This window comes from Aethina tumida, chromosome 4 (genome assembly GCF_024364675.1).
Source record: "Aethina tumida isolate Nest 87 chromosome 4, icAetTumi1.1, whole genome shotgun sequence".
NCBI classification, from domain to species: domain Eukaryota; kingdom Metazoa; phylum Arthropoda; class Insecta; order Coleoptera; family Nitidulidae; genus Aethina; species Aethina tumida.
The window spans coordinates 26,397,011-26,414,149 of record NC_065438.1 but is presented as its reverse complement, the minus strand read 5'-3'; the positions used below and the strand labels follow the sequence as shown (position 1 = coordinate 26,414,149).

General features: G+C 30.0%; 1 protein-coding gene and 1 long non-coding RNA gene across 2 annotated transcripts; both read left to right on the top strand.

Annotated features, from left to right (window-relative positions):
* The first annotated feature begins 16 nt into the window (after nucleotides 1-16).
* Nucleotides 17-2,417, top strand: LOC109594028 (protein transport protein Sec23A-like). The gene has a single exon (XM_049966537.1). The coding sequence runs from the start codon at nucleotides 94-96 to the stop codon at nucleotides 2,356-2,358; it is 2,265 nt and encodes a 754-aa protein (XP_049822494.1). The 5' UTR covers nucleotides 17-93; the 3' UTR covers nucleotides 2,359-2,417.
* Nucleotides 2,418-10,629: 8,212 nt separating this feature from the next.
* Nucleotides 10,630-16,542, top strand: LOC126265370 (uncharacterized). The gene is made up of 3 exons (XR_007547872.1): nucleotides 10,630-10,797; nucleotides 12,238-12,373; nucleotides 13,402-16,542. It is a non-coding gene; the product is annotated as an uncharacterized LOC126265370 (long non-coding RNA).
* The last annotated feature ends 597 nt before the right edge of the window (nucleotides 16,543-17,139 follow it).

The window sequence follows — 17,139 nt, the reverse complement described above, 5'->3', positions numbered from 1 at the left end:
GTTGCAACGTCAATTGTGACAATTCATGTCAGATACTTCAAATGAATTTTGTTTATTATTGCACACCAATTGTAAAAATTGTGTCCGTGGACCATGACTTTATTTGATGAGTTTATTCAACATAATGAAGATAAAGACGGAATCAGATTTTCCTGGAACGTTTGGCCTAGTAACAGTAATGGAGGGTCTAATTTGGTGGTACCCATAGGTTGCTTGTACAAGCTTCTGAAAGAACGAAGTGATCTACCATCCATTCACTACGATCCCGTTTTGTGTACAAGAACAAGCTGCAGGGCCATTTTGAATCACATGTGTCAAGTGGATTACAGGTCGAAGATGTGGGTATGCAATTTTTGTTTCCATAGAAATTCCTTTCCGCCACAATATGTAGCCATATCGGAACAACATCAACCTGCCGAAATTATGCCCAGGTTTTCCACTATTGAGTATACAATTACCAGAGCACAAATTATGCCTCCAATTTTCTTACTGGTTGTGGATGCTTGTTTGGAACAAGATGAGTTTACCGTTCTAAAGGACTTACTGCAAATGTTTCTTATTTTACTACCACCTAAGGCTTTAATTGGTTTGATTACTTTCGGGAAGATGGTGCAGATTCATGAACTTGGCAACGAACGATGCAGTAAATCTTACGTATTCCGTGGTACAAAAGATTTGACATCCAAGGAAATACATTCATTGTTGGGGATGGGTAACATAACTCAGCATTGTCAAGAACCAAGACAAAGATTTTTCCAACCAATATCAATGTGTGATATGAGTTTCAACACTTTAATTGATGAGTTGCAAAAAGATCCATGGCCGGTTTCACCTGAGAGTAGACCTTTGAGGTCTACTGGTACTGCTCTATCTATTGCAATCAACCTGTTGGAATGCACTTATTCTAATACTGGTGCTAGAGTTATGTTATTCTGTGGAGGACCATGCACACACGGACCAGGTCAGGTTGTGAATGACGAACATAAATATACAATTAGGTCACATAATGATATACAAAGAAATAATGCCAAGTATGTAAAAAAAGCAATGAAATATTACGAAAATTTAGCAATAAAAGCTGCACATAACGGTCACTGTATTGACATTTATTCGTGTGCTTTAGATCAGACAGGACTTATGGAAATGAAAGAATGTTGCAACTACACTGGTGGCCACATGGTAATGAATGATTCCTTCACTTCTTCCTTATTCAAACAAACATTCCAAAGGGTATTTGTCAAAAACCACAATAATCACCTCAATATGGGTTTTAATGCTTCACTGGAAGTAAAATGTTCAAGGGAATTAAAAGTTCAAGGAATTATCGGTCCATGCGTGTCTTTAAATGTAAGCGGTCCTTCAGTATCTTATAAAGTAGTAGGAGTAGGTAATACAATTCAATGGAAAATGTCTGCAATATCCCCCAATTCGACTATGGCTGTCTTCTTTGAAATAGTGGATCCGCATTCAATTCCGAGTTCGGAAGGTGGCAGAGGATGTATCCAGTTCGTAACACAATATCAAAATGGCGATGGTGAAAAGAAGATACGAGTGACGACTGTGGCAAGAAATTTCACTGATTACAATGCTAATATCTATCAGATAAGTACCGGATTCGATCAAGAAGCCGCCGCCGTTTTAATGGCAAGAATGGCAATATTCACATCCGAATATGATGATCCTGCTAATGTACTCTTGTGGCTGGATCGAATGTTAATACGCTTGTGTGAAAAATTCGGCGACTACATAAAAGACGACCCAAACTCGTTTCAAATGAGGGAGAATTTCAGTTTGTATCCTCAGTTCATGTATCATCTTCGTCGTTCGCAGTTTTTGAGAGTATTTAACAATTCTCCTGACGAGACGTCCTATTATAGACACATTTTATTGCGCGAAGATGTTACTAACTCGTTGATTATGATCCAGCCTATTTTGTATAGTTACAGCTTCAGTGGTCCCCCGGAGCCCGTGCTTCTAGACACCAGTTCTATTCAACCAGACAAGATTCTGCTCATGGACACATTTTTTCAAATAGTTATCTTCCACGGGGAGACTATTGATAACTGGCGTAAACTGCAGTATCAGGATATGCCGCAGTATGAGAATTTTAGACAGTTACTCCAAGCCCCGGTGGATGATGTCCAGGAGACTCTCCAGTCAAGATTTCCGATGCCGAGATATATTGATACAGAACAGGGAGGTTCTCAGGCACGATTTCTATTGTCTAAAGTCAATCCCAGTCACAGTTATAACACATCATGTCCGTGGAATGCTGGAGCTACAGTATTAACTGACGATGTTTCTTTACAAGTTTTCATGGAACATTTAAGAAAAATAGTAGTGGCGTCGTCTGTCTAAAAATTTAGTTAAGTTTAATGTTTTGTTTTAATTTCAATAAAGATTTTTTACTGTTCAAATAGTACATTTTTTTAATATTGATATTTTTAACTAACGGGAATATGATTATAAATTATAATATCATAATAAACTTACAATTAACTGTGCAAATTTTGAAGAGGATATTTGTCAAAAACCACATTAATCACGTCAACGTCGGTTTTAATGTTTTACTGAAAGTAAAATGTTCAAAGGAATTAAAAGTTCAAGGCATTATCGTTCCACATGTGTCTTTAAATTGTAAGTCGTCCTTCAGTCTCGGATAAAGTATTAAGAGTAGGTGATATAATCCAATGTAAAATGTCTACAATATCTCCACATTCGACATTAGCTATGTTCTGTAAGATAGTGGATCCGCATCCAATTTCAAGTTCCGAAGGTGGCAGGCGATGTATCCAATTTGTAATAACAGCATCAAAAAGGCAAAGGTGAAAAGAAAATACAGGTGACTACAATGCAAATATCTATCAGATAAGTACCGAATTCGATCAAGAAGACGCTGTCGTTTTAATGGCAAGAATGGTAATATTCACATCCGAATTCGATGATCCTGCTAATGTATTCTTATGGCTGGAACGAATGTGGTAACGCTTGTGTGAAAAATACGGCGATTACATAGAAAACGACCCTAAACTCTTTTCAAATGAGGAATAACTTCAGTTTGAATCCTCAATTCATCATCTTCATCGCCCGCAGCTTTTGAGAATTTTTAACAATTTGCCTAACGAGACATCCTATTATAGACACATTTTATTGCGCGAAGATGTTACTCACTCGATTATGATTATTTTGTGTAGTTACAGCTTCAATGTTTCCCCGGAGCCGGTACTTCTAGGTACTAGTTCTATTGAATCAGACAAGCTATTACACATGGACACATTTTTTCATCTTCTATGGGGAGACTATTGATACCTGGCGTAAACTGAAGTATCAGAACATGCCGCAGTTGAGAATTTTAGACAGTTACTCCTTGCCACGGTGGATGATGTTCAGGAGACTCTCCAGTCAAGTCTTCTGTCTAAAAGTTTAGTTAAGTTTAATGTTTTGTTTTAATTTCAATTAAGATTTTTTACTGTTCAAATAGTACATTTTTTAATATTGATATTTTTAACTAACAGGAATATGATCATAAATTATAATATCATAATAAACTTACAATTAACTGTGCAAATCTTGTAAATACATCTTAATAAAAATATTTTCTTATTGTGTTACATCTCTCAAATTAAGAACACAATTTATTAGTTTATTGTTGTTATTTATTACCAAAAGTTCCGTGGAGTTGTATTAAATTTAATTTACACAGGGTGTTCCTAAAATAAACCGATAAATTATCAAAATCCGGAACAACTGTTTGTGTGTTTAAAATAAAATTCCACGAAAAATATAAAATTGCCTTAAACACATGTGAACATTTACATGTGTCTTCGGCATTTGTTAATATTTTTATAAAGGACATATTTTGTGTAAATTCTAAAATTAAATTGGTCAATTGGGTCAAGGATGCTATGTCCTAAAAGCACCAAATAAATTATTTTGACATTTATTCATGTATTTTAGACCAAGCAGGACTAATGGTATTGAAAAACTACGCTCACCGTTAAATGATAATGGATGATTTTTTCATTTATTTCTTATTCAAACATTTCAGAAGGTACATAATATGGCTCTTAATGCTTCACTGGAAATAAAAAGTTCAAGGTAATTAAGCCTATTTTTTATAGGTAATGGTTCCCCGGAGCCGGTGATTTTAGACATCATTTCCATTCAACCACTCAAGATGTTGATCATGGTCATATTTTTTCAAATAGTTATCTTCTTCAGGGAGGTTATTCATAACTGGAACAAACTGAAGCATTAGGACATGTCGCAGTATTAAAAACTTAGACAGTTACTCCAAGCTCCCGTCCATAATGTCCAGGGAACTCTTCAGTCAATATTGCTGATGTAGAAATGTATTGGAACAGAACAGGATGTTTCTCAATCCCAGGCAGAGTTATAACAAATAATGTTTGTGGAATAGTGGAGTTAGAATATTAACTCAAGATATTTACTTGCAAGTTTTTATTGGACATTTAAGGAACATAGTAGTGGTGTATTCAACCAAAATATTTAGTTCTATTTTATTTCAATGCAGACATTTTTAACTAAAAGGAAAATTATTATAAATTATTATACTATGATGAACTGTTAAATCTTTGTAATTACATTTTGAAAACTGTCTTTACTTATTGTATTATGGTTGTCAAAATAACAATAAAAATTATTAGTACACTGCTGTTAATTCTAATGAAAAGTTTTACCAAATCTCCATATACGATATCGAAATCTGAATGAATGTTGTGAGTGATGATGCTTCTTAAAATAGAATTCCACAAAATGTGTAAAATTACCTTAAACACATGTGAATATTCTACATAAGTCTTCGCCATTTGTAAGTGGTTTTAAAAAGGACATATTTTGTGAATACTCTAAAATTAAGTTGGTGAAATGGGTCAAGAATGCTACATCTGAAAAAACACAAATAAATTTTCGCGGTTCCTTGATGTCCAATTAGTTGTCGCGATACGAAACAACTGGCGAAGTGAAAAGTGTCCGGGAATCCATATTTTACAAATTACGAATCATAAATTAAAATCACACAGTGGTCACAAAATTATTATTAAGATTATTAATTACTATCACTATTTATATACAAAAAATGTCTATGGTAAAAGAGGAAAATTATTAATTTTAAATTAAAATCAACATAGGAATGTTATAGAAACCTTGAGTTGATTCAACCATGTAACATTTCAGTATTTTCGTGCTAATTAAACGTTTTTTTTTCCTTTGAAACTATTTTATTTTTAAATAAATCGTTACATTGATCTTCAAGCTAAATTAAGAAGAATAATGTTGATTAATTAGAGGCTTTACCTTCAAATGCATGAGAAAAAATACATGACATTTAAAATGAGGATATAAAAATAGTTGGCATGTTCTTTGGTGCTGACATAATACAAATATATCATGTTTTTATTATTATATTTACAAAAAGATATATTAAATTTTTAAATTGTAAATCAGGCATATTTTATAGTTCAGTTTGTATCTGTAACTGATTAAATGAAATTAAATTTATTTTGTCAAAAAATTTATCAATAATCATTAATATCCAGGGAGGATAATACTCAATTATAGTTCAACAAATTTGGTACTATAATGTCTCCACCACTTTTATGTAATTAAAATTAAAATAATGATTCAATAGTTTTTGTAGATATTTTTATTATAGTGTTCCGTTACGCAATTGTTGTATTTTTATTTTAAGCTTTTTTAAAAATAGTTTGTGCACTTGACTTTGCTCGCAGCCGTAAAAATGCAATGTTTTCACAAGCTTTACATGATTTGCATAATAACAACGTGATGTTATTTTCGTGTTCAAATAGAAAAAGTATATGGGTTGGCAATTTGTCAGGTCTAATAGACACAGTGTTGAAAAATTCAAGTTGAGAAGATCCTAATATTTAGACTGTATCATCAAATCACCAATCATTGATTGATCAGTCCTTTAATTTTAAATTTTGACGAGGTGACGTTTTTTGTTTTGAATATTTACTAGGTCAATATATTCCAAAAATATTCTTCCGACTGTTTTCACGTCTAATTTTAGATAACAATGTTAAGGAAACGTGCTTTTAAGAACGTATTTGACGTCAAAATATGTTCCTGATATTAGGTACAAGGTTGTGATTACACGTGTCGATATTTGTATTACTTATTAGATTTTGGCTCTAAGTACACATTTAAAAAAAATGACTAGGTTTTTGCTCAAACTGTCGCAGATTCTCAAATTATACGTTTAAAATAAGATCAAGACATTTACGGCTAATTAACGTTTTATTGATGTCCAGAAAGCCAACGCATAGGTGAGAAAATAGTTACTTTATGAGTAACAAATCATATGACTATGATTTTATGTCCGTCTAAATTTACCAAGATATACGAAAATATCGTGCAAACCCGAGGAAACCCGTAAACACATGCTATCCTTTATTTTTATAAATGCGAAATGTTTTTTTTTTGAGTTTATTGCGTTTCTTCCATGGTGTAAGATCTAGTTGGACAAATAGTTTTTTTTTAAATTTCCACAGCGCAATAACCAATTTTAAAATGAGTTGTCAAGTGCAGCTATACTATTAATATAAATAAGGTTCACATTCGTTGCCCAAATTGCAATTTCTGGCATTTTTCAATATTTTGCGCTTTAGTTTTTTTAGAAAGTTTACTTACTAGTTTACAACTAGTTATAAGACCAACATGTGAAATTCATAAACGTTGTTTCTTTATATTTAGTTAATTTATATTACATCCCGTTTTTATTATCATAATTAAATAAAATACACTAAGTATAATATAAGAAAGCAGTGTTTCAAATGCCGTCTATCATAACATAATTATATATGACAATAGTTAATTTGTAGCCGTCCTAAATGACAAATTATATTAATTTACAGAGTTGTACGGTTTATTTTTATAACCATCATATTTGCATATTTATGTTGGAACGGTTCCAGACTATCAATATTTATTGGATATTAAACATTTCGACTTGATATTGTACTCCAATTTAAAAGTAAATAAACACTCAATGAAACGTCTTGGTTTTTATTAATATTTAGCACTGGCTGAAAGAAACTATTTGAAATCGAAATCAATCAAAATTTTTAATTAAGTGGTTAAAATAATTTTGTTTTTATTTAATTGGCAACATTACAGATGACTTACACGTGTGTTCTGTATGTAACTTATAGTATTATTTAACGCAGTTGTATCAAATTAAATTTTTGTTTTTTGGTTTTCATATAATATATAATAATAATATACAATGATGGCCAGAAGAATAGTACTAAATTTAAAATCATATATTTTATAAAAGCATTTAAACAAATTTTGTCCATATATAGATACATATATCTAATAATCAGTGGTATCACTCCTAGCAGCAATTCTTGGTGTACATTTCCCGGTATAGATAGGAGAAAATCCCAGAAAGCATTTTTCCAAAGGCTTACTACAGGTTGTAGCACTAAATCCACATACCTGTCTCTGGTTAGTGACTAATGGAAACCAAATTATTACACACACCACACATTTCATATAAGTTTGGTTATGTGTTAGTACAGATAACCAAATTTATGTGAAATCTGATCTGGTTGGACAAAAATTTGCACATTCAAATATATTAATTATTTAACAATACAACTAAGCAAATATGTTGAAAAAATATGCTGAATCTAATAAATGTTCTAAGGCAAGAAGACTGATTCCTTGGATTTTATTTATATATAAAATATATAAAAACTAGAGTCTGATATATTAGGGACAAGTGTTAAAGAACTAAGGAAAGATGTCGAATAATAATATGGTAGATCTAATAAACTTTCAATAATATTGAATTAAGGAACACAAACGAAACTGCAAACTAGGACAATCAGACAAGTCTGCTGTAGATGAACATGCACTGTTAGATGAAAATCATAAGCTAAGGTAATAATTCCAACAAACGTAGACCTATAAACCCGAACAAATATAGATATGGAAACAATGGTCAGGAAAGCCTTAACCTTTAAATTAGAGGTTAGGCATTATAGTCAGTATTGCTCCTAAATGAAGAAATTGAAATACTTTCATATAGTGGATATATTAATTTTTTGGGCAGATAACAGGACAGTTTATTGAATCTAATACTTTTGAAAAACTGAAATAAGGATGATGAAAAAGAACATCATAGATTTAATAAACACTCAAGAAAAATGTTGCTCTTACATAAAGAAACTGAAATGACTTTATTTAGTGGAATAATAATTTTAGGATCGAAATATTCCTAAACAGTAACTTAAAAAGTGCTGTCGAATAAGATATACAACAAAAACTTAAATGCCCAGTCTTGAAGATGAACATTAATGATCAAGACTGGGCTCTATTTCTATTCATTTCTGTGTATTTATCATTATATGTGAATATTGATATTAAAATATTTGTTTCGCAGTTTACAATAATATAATTTAAATATATATCAGTTAAGTAAGGAAATTAAAAAGTGAAATTGTCATCAAAACTAAGGTTCCATATACAATAAACCTACCTCTCTTAGTTATTGCTTCGAAATAAAAGTCATAAAATAAAAATAAATAATGAATAAGTACAACAAAAACAATACATATATGTTTCCTAATAAACAGGTTAAAATTTTAATTTCTATACATAAATATAGAAAAGCTATTTCAATTTTACTGAAGGTATTATGTGTATTTGTGTTACAGTAATGTGCACATGGCTTCATGTTCTGAAATTATGATCGTCTCCAACTACCCATTAAGATCAATAGCAAATCCGAAGTAAGTCTGAGTTATGAATGAAAATTCATTTCCTGTGCGTCTATATTTAAAATCTTCGTCATTGTTTTTCACTGTCTGAATATTTCTCTGTCGTCTACACCATCTCCACTATTTATACTAATATACATTAGTTCTGGCGGAAGAGTTTTAGATTTTTTAGTTGTGAAATGTGATTTCCTCAAGTATGTGGGTAGGGACACCAATATTTTTTTGTAAATTTATGCGATTATAATAAAATAATAATAATAATGCTTTACATATGATTTATTTATTCATTTTTGATACGTGTAAATAATTTATTACTAATTGTTATCCATTTATTTATTAAATATGGTAGAAAATTTACAAATTTGTAATTATTTATTAGATTTTTTAATTAATTATTGTATTATAATAAACAAAATTTTATTCAGCTATTTAAATAGTGCTTACTAAACAGAATCTGACTGTATACTATGTTGCTTAAATATAGTTGTAAATTTACAAATATGTAATTATTTATTGTTTATCTTGTGCTGAGAAGTTCGTAGGTTAGCATAGAAAAAATCTTTTTTTATAGAATTTGATTTTATTATTCAATATACAACGATTATAGCGGTCATACAATTTTTCGATACCATTTTTATAGACTTCAGTCCACTCGGCTGACTGTCGGTTGGTCTCCGGTGTGAAATGGTGGAGCCATGTTTCATCCATTGTCACATATCGACGCTAAAATTCGGGTTTATTATGATTGAACAGCTCCAAACACTGCACAGAATCATCTATTCGTTGAACAGAGCTTCCTCATACCCAAATATTCATTCACGATAAGTCCAACATGTTCCTTGATATCTTTAGGGACTCAGCTATCTCAATCAACTTCACTTTACGGTTATCCGAAAGTATTTTGTGGACTTTTTTGATGTTTTCGTCGGTAACAATCTCTTTGGGGCGTCCACTGCGTGCATCGTCCTCGGTGCTTATTTCGCCTCGTTTAAACTTAGCAAACCATTTCTCAATGGTTGTTGATTTTCCTGGCACAAAATCCGAATAATCTTTATCAAACACACGAAATTCCTTTTCATCTAACTAACAAAAGTTGCTTCACTCAAAATGCTATAACTAACATCTTTATAGTAAAATGTGATTTTCTCAAGTATAATTGAGCTATTTAAATAGAGGGACCAATCAATTTCTTTTACAATTAAATTTTATAGTTTACCTCGTAAGTTGATGGTCACAATTACTAAAAAGTTGCCTAAAATGATTTCTAGGAGTCAATGTTAAAATAATTACAAGTAAAATAATAATAATAATACTTTAAATATTTTTCATATGTGTAAATAATTTATTACTAATTATTATTTGTATATTGGTATGGTAAATTCTAGACTTATATATTACTATATGTATAGATCATTTGAGGGAGACATCAGGCATGACTGAGACAATAAAAGATTCCCACCTCGAAGCAAATTTGTAGACTTTTACTGTCTCTATCGTGCATGATGTCTCTCTCAAAATTCAGTCGCTTCAAACGGTTTTCGATTGGTATATTCATCCTCATTTAGACATAAAATAATAATAATACTTTAAATATGCATATATATTATTCATTTTTTATATGTTTATATAGTTATTTTACTAATTGTTATTAATTTATTTACAAAGTAAAGTCAAATAACTATATAATTATATGTATTGATTAAATATGGATATAAATATACGAAAATATCATTTTTATTAGATTTTATGGAGAATTACTAAAGTAATTATTAAATTATATTTACAATGCAGAGCCTGGCTGTACATTATATAAAGTATGCATTAGCTAAAAACGTCATGCCACATTTTTTTACCAAACGTGTCAGTCAGTGGTGTGTTAAATTCACAAATTCATTATCCTGCCCATTGCGTGACGAGAATGGTCTAAAGATGGCCCGTATATATACAATAGTCAATGTTATCTTAAATGGAAGAAAGAAATTATGGACTTCTTTCAAGAAAGCCAGTGTAACTCCGGATGCCAAATAAAGTAAGTCATTTATATTTTATCATAACAAATTATTTTATATAAGTTCGGAAATTTCTTTGTTATAATCAGATAAATTTTTAATATATAATACAGGATTTTTTATCATATTTTGGTTATGTATGGAATAAGAAATTGGTGCCAGATAACGAATAGAAATGCAAAATATTCACTACGTCATGAAATGGCAAATAAACATATTTGTAATCATAAATTCATTCTACAACTCTTCTTTTCATTTAAATACTTGTCCACTTTAATTTCCACTTTCAACATTTCAAAGTTCTAGTTAATATAATACGTATGCGATACCAAAATCACACGAAAAAAAAAAAAAAAACAAAAAAGTTAAAAAAAAATATTATTTCTTCAGCTTTAATCTTGAAATGTTCATTAACTTAAACAGATACATCCGAAATCTTTAAAAAAGTCATTAATCGCCAACTGAATGTGAACAATTTTTTTACCATTAAACTTTTAGTTAGACTTGTAGTTAGAAAATTGTCCAGACACTTTCTTTTATGATAAATTCTGTCTTAATTTCATTACTAAAACGCTATAAAAACTTCTTATACCATATACAGCACCTTTTGAAATGATTACTTTTTCTAAATCTAAAATCGCATCCTTTTAGTCCACGAACATCATTTTTGATGTGTTTTCACTGAGCTGTTTAAGTTTGAATCTAGTTTAAACTCTACCACCAAATAGATATTTTTAGGGCTGCCCTTTTAATATTATATTTTATGTCGGAAACCTTACAGCACATTGTTCATAGTGCTGCTTTTTGGTTTTATCTTACTTTATATAAATTATCTAAAATGCAGTTTATTATAGGATTTATTTTCACATTCTACAACTGATAATGTTATAATTAACAAATGAAACTTATATGTATAATTTAGGAGGCATATTTAATAAATTAAATCTTCAAAATGCACATATATAATTAAACTTAAATAAGATTTCGTTGCTAATAATGAATTATTTTATACTATTAGCTGTTGGCTAGTTTTTTACCTACTGAAAGTGTTTAAACTTATGTAGGAATTAATGTTGTAATCTTCAATAAGTGTAATAACGTGGCGCACATAGCTTTAGATTCTGAAATTGAGTTCGTTCGGAAAAGTCATAAACATCAAAAGACCAAAGTAAGCTTGAATTATAAATTAAAATATCCGTTGCATGTATTTTCTCCGCTAATTATACTAAACGAGTTGCGTCGAACGAGCTTTGAAATTTTTTTTGTTTCGAAATGCGAATTGGTCACGTAAAATAGTGGTATTTGGGTCACAGAAAACATGGAAATTTCCGATATAACATTTCAAATATTATTGTTTTCCATTCCTTCAATATATTTAATTTTACATTTGTTCCATTTGTAATTGTAAAGAATACGAATTTCATATTGGAGAAATCATTTTGTTTTAAATTTAATTTTAGATCTTAAGGAAGTTTTTATAAACAAACTGGCACAACCAATATACAACGAGAACGTGTCCCATGATTGTGGGATATACAGTCTGGCTTCAAGAGAGAACACTCGAAAGGAAGAGCCAAAATAACACAGTTTCTGCTGGTAAGTTGCGAAGATGTGTCTATTTTGTTATATTGTTCGTTGCTAGGTGTACTTATTCTATCTGCTCTAAGAAATTCAAGCATCACACCAACAATAATTGATTATTATTATTTTCTGAAGACGAGAAAAATTAACGTATACACTCTGTATATTTATTTAAAAATAGGTTTTTATTTATAATTGTTATAATAAATCTTAAAATTGTCTTTCTAAAAAAATTAAAAATTAACAATATTTGATGTTAATAAAAAATACAAATTTGATTCAATATGGGGTATTTCCATCTATACTACGAATGACTCATATCTTCGGTTCATACTCAAAATCAGGGATCGAGTAGGAGATGCTTCACATCCATTCGTCGTCTCCCAAGAATGTTTCAGATATGGTCTATTGGGTTAAGGTCTGAACTGTGAGCTGGTCAGGCCATATCATTAATTACAACGTCAGCAAGATAATTTCAGACCACATGAGGTATATGTGGTCATGCTTAATTCTGCATTAGTAAAAAATTTGGACCTATAAAGGGGGCATAGGTTCTCACTATTTATTACCATCACGTCGGTGTGTGCTGTTATCTTCCCTAAGTCGTTGTCGAATAGTTTCAATACTTATATGAACCCCTTCCACGTTTTTTAAATGAGATTGTAAACTTCTTGTAGTTAAAAATCATTGTTAAAAGTCTCAAAAAACGACCTTGAGCAGGACCTTTCGGTTATTTTGTGGTAACTTCAACTTTCTTCCATTAAACAATAGCTTGGGCACACTAATCGCAAATTAAATTTCTAGATTCTCGTTGCATATTGATAATTAAAAGGAAATGGGCATGACAAATGTGTTCTACAGTTCCCTACACACTTTTTAAAGTGTGTAGGGAACTGATATAGAAATGTGTTTTAAAATTAACACAAGCAATGTACTATTTACTTAAATAGAACAATTTATTTACAAAATTGGTGCTTTAATTTCTTGGAGCAGTGTATAAAGTGCAGTTGTAGAGTAAATTTTTATTGCAATCATGTTTGTAGCTGTTCGTATTGGGAAGTAAAAGTCTAAACAAATCGTTTAGTAATTCCTACCGTTCAGAATGATGAAAAGGACACCAATATATAAAATTCGAAGCAAGAGTACAGGAACCGAAGAATTCAGTATACACAAGAGGTCATTAATAAGGAGGATCAATCAGTAATGATCAACGAAAATAATCAACAATCTCGTGCTAATAAGATAAGTACTTCCAAAAGTCTGTGTCGATATCACTGCTATGCGTTTTGGAAAGGTCATTTTATTATACAAAAACCTCATTTAGCTAAGCATATTTTTCTTCACTAAACCTAAGAGATCCCGCACTAGAAATAGATAGTTCTGAAAAAATTATTACAATAAAATGCCATTTTTTCAATGAGAAATAGGTTCATATAAGTGATTTTACAAACTTCAATTAACTTCATTTTTGGCGAGTTGCTTTGTTTTCTGAAGAAGCAGGCTCCTGGGATGAAGTTATGATGGAATCGCATTTTCAAAGTTTTCAACAGGGTTTTTCTAAGAATTTTTAGACGAAAGTCCTACATCTGAATTATTAAATATATTTGAGTAATTAAAATATATGTATCATAGCTCAGTTGTTTTGTTATAATTTTAAATATATAAAACAGTAGTGTAAGTAAAAAGTATAAAAATACAATATCCAATTCAACAATTTATAAAACGGAGCAGATTAAAACAAACGTAAGAAAATAAAAAATGTTAAAATGCAATTAAATATTGAAAGGTTTAAATTATACTTATTATTATTTCTAATAAATTATTCTAGTATTTGTCACATACATACCGACATACGTAGGTGCAAGTTTAGACAGAAAGTGGCACACAAATATTTGAAAAGTAAAATAAAATATAAAATATCTAAATTATTAGTATTGTACTCATTCGAGTTTAAGTCATTTGTTTCTTTGGTATTATATACTCATTTTTCATTAAAAAATATACATTATATAATAATATTTGTTCCTATTCCAAAGCGGCCTGCTTAAGTCGTTCCATCGATATTATGTATCGAAGAGACATTGCTTAAAAGACTACACACTGCATACGAAGGTTTTCGCGTAAAATAATAGTAGTCATAGATATAATCAGTAAAATTCGCAATGTCAAACCATTTGATATTATTAATCTCCCTTTATGTTATGGGTCTGAAATTAATATCAGGAAAATCTCTTATCAGTAAATATCTGTAATTATCCTAAATTACATAATACAAAATTAGAACAAAATTCTCATATGTATTATGTATCGAGTAAACGGTGCAGACCTAGTAACATGCTTCTATATTCTTTGCATAAAATACATCTCAGATACAGACTTTCGTATAATAGTCATAGTGGACGCACTCAGCAAAACTGACAATGTCTAATCATTTGATATTGCCAATTTCTTTTAGTGTCGTTGGTGCGACATTAATATCAAGGATATTTCTTTTCAGAGAATATAATAATATAATATAATAATAGTACATAATAAAAAACTGGTAAATAAAAAAGTAAAAATATGCTTCTTGACATAGCTCTGTAGATGTTTCATAAAATGTTCCTCAGATACGAAAGTTTTCTTGTAGTAGTCGTCGTGGATCCGTGCATCTCTTACCTTCTTCCCAGACTTAAAATAAGAATGTTAAAATAGACAAATACACAAATGTTACTATATCTAAAATGTTATTAAAATACAATATCAAGACACGAATTTTTTCATTATTCTATATATTTATATTACATTATATATAGGTCTTAAGTTTCCGCATTGGTGTAACATATTTAATACCGAAGAAATAGTGAAAATCTAGAAACAATGTGTTTCTTGACATACACCTGCAGTCTTTGTGGCAGTCGTTGAGCAAAAAGATGAAAAGATGCGAAGGCGTCGTGGTCAGTAAAACTGTCAATGTGAAACCACTCGATTCTACTAATTTCCCTTTGAGTTATTGGTGCAAAATTATATATCAGAAATATTTCTACAGATATCAATATCAATATCTGTAATTATTCTAAATTAAATAATAAAAAATTGGAAAATAATAATCTCAAAGGTATTATGTACAGGAGATATATTTTATTATTTTATTTATTTATATGATAGAAAAGAAATATTTATTAAAATTAGTGTTTTTCTTCTCTTTCTTTTTCTTATGTTCAAGTTCTTCAAATCATTGAATTGCAATAATTTTTAACATTTTCATTTTTAAACTTGGATATAGGAGAATTACAAATTTTAAATTATATTATTATTCATGTTTTAAAACTGTTTGACGTAAGTTTTAACTCATATAATGTTAAACTAATTCCCCGTAATTATTATCTCTTCATTAACACCTCGGTATAATACCAGTGTGCGTTTTCAATATCGAAACAAATTTTATATTTCTTGTTAAGGGAAATTTCAGAACTAATTCTACCAGATTTCCTATTAGGTACGACGTGATTCTCGTCGTACCCATCTTTTCTCCACAGTTGCTGTCACCCATCTAAGGTGGAATGAAAACGTTTTTCATCCGAAAATATTGTATTTTGTCAGTTAATTTAAGTATTCTTGACTAAATTCCAATATCACACGTTTATCCACATCATTCAGGGCTACTTTCTGTGCAGGACGTCTGTTATGGAATCCTTCTCCATGTATTATTATTTTATTTATATAAAAATAGACATCAAGGATGTCCTTATCACGAAGTATCTTATGCTTCTACGACTTTCTTAACCTTCGAATGACAGCGAAAGGACCAGTTTCCCGTTAATGTTGAAACCTCCTCCCCAATTTCTTCTCGAATAGCGCAAGGTCTAGTAATTTCAGATTCAGTAATTTTTAGTGAATCAAAATATATTTTATTAATATTTTCAATTACTAAATTCACCCATAACCTCTTAATTTTGGTAAAATAAGTCTAGATTACATCGTTAAAAGCGAATAAAAATTTAGTAATACGTTTAAAATGAATTGTGTCTGAAAAAAGAGGAAAATAATCACCTAAATTTTAACGATATTGGTAATATGTATTAGTAATTCATAATTATAACATTTATATAGTTAATCTATTACTAAATATAATCTAATAGAAAAAAGATTAAAAAGTAAAAAGCTATTTGTGTCTCTTCATGCAGATTTCAATAAAATTAAGATGCTGATTAACATATTTAAAATATGTTCTGCAACTCTAGAAGTTTTTAATGAAAATTTCTTGAAATCCATCTTGTTTTAAAAAAGCTGATTTATAATAGACAAAAATAATTAAATAATTTTTAGATAGTCTAAACAATTCTTTAATACAAATGAATTTCAATTTTCTTTTTTCAACTCTACAACTTTTTTAAATTTTTAAAATAGTTCATTATTGCGTGTTGATATCCTTCACATTCTTACAATTAACAAGTCTATTAAAATTAGAATACATATACTGATTTATAAAAATAAATGATAATTATTTTTCATCTTAATATTTTATTATTAATTATATAATTAATATAATTATATTACACTGCCAAAATATAAAACTTCCTTCAACATGGGGAACCATTCAATTCTGCTAATTTCGCCCTGGGAAATTGGTGCGAAACTTACATCCGGAACATTCCTGATCACAAAATATTTCACTTTCAGTGAACCTTCCACACCTTCAAAGAAGGTGCAGCAGTTCAATTTCTCTGTGATGTCGTAGCTCGTCTCCTCCATTACTTCGCGTATTGCGCAACGCTCAGGAGTCTCATCGTCCTCGTGTT

Coding starts and splice junctions, on each gene's coding strand:
- LOC109594028 (XM_049966537.1), top strand. CDS start 94: ATGACTTTATTTGATGAGTTTATTCAACATAATGAAGATAAAGACGGA.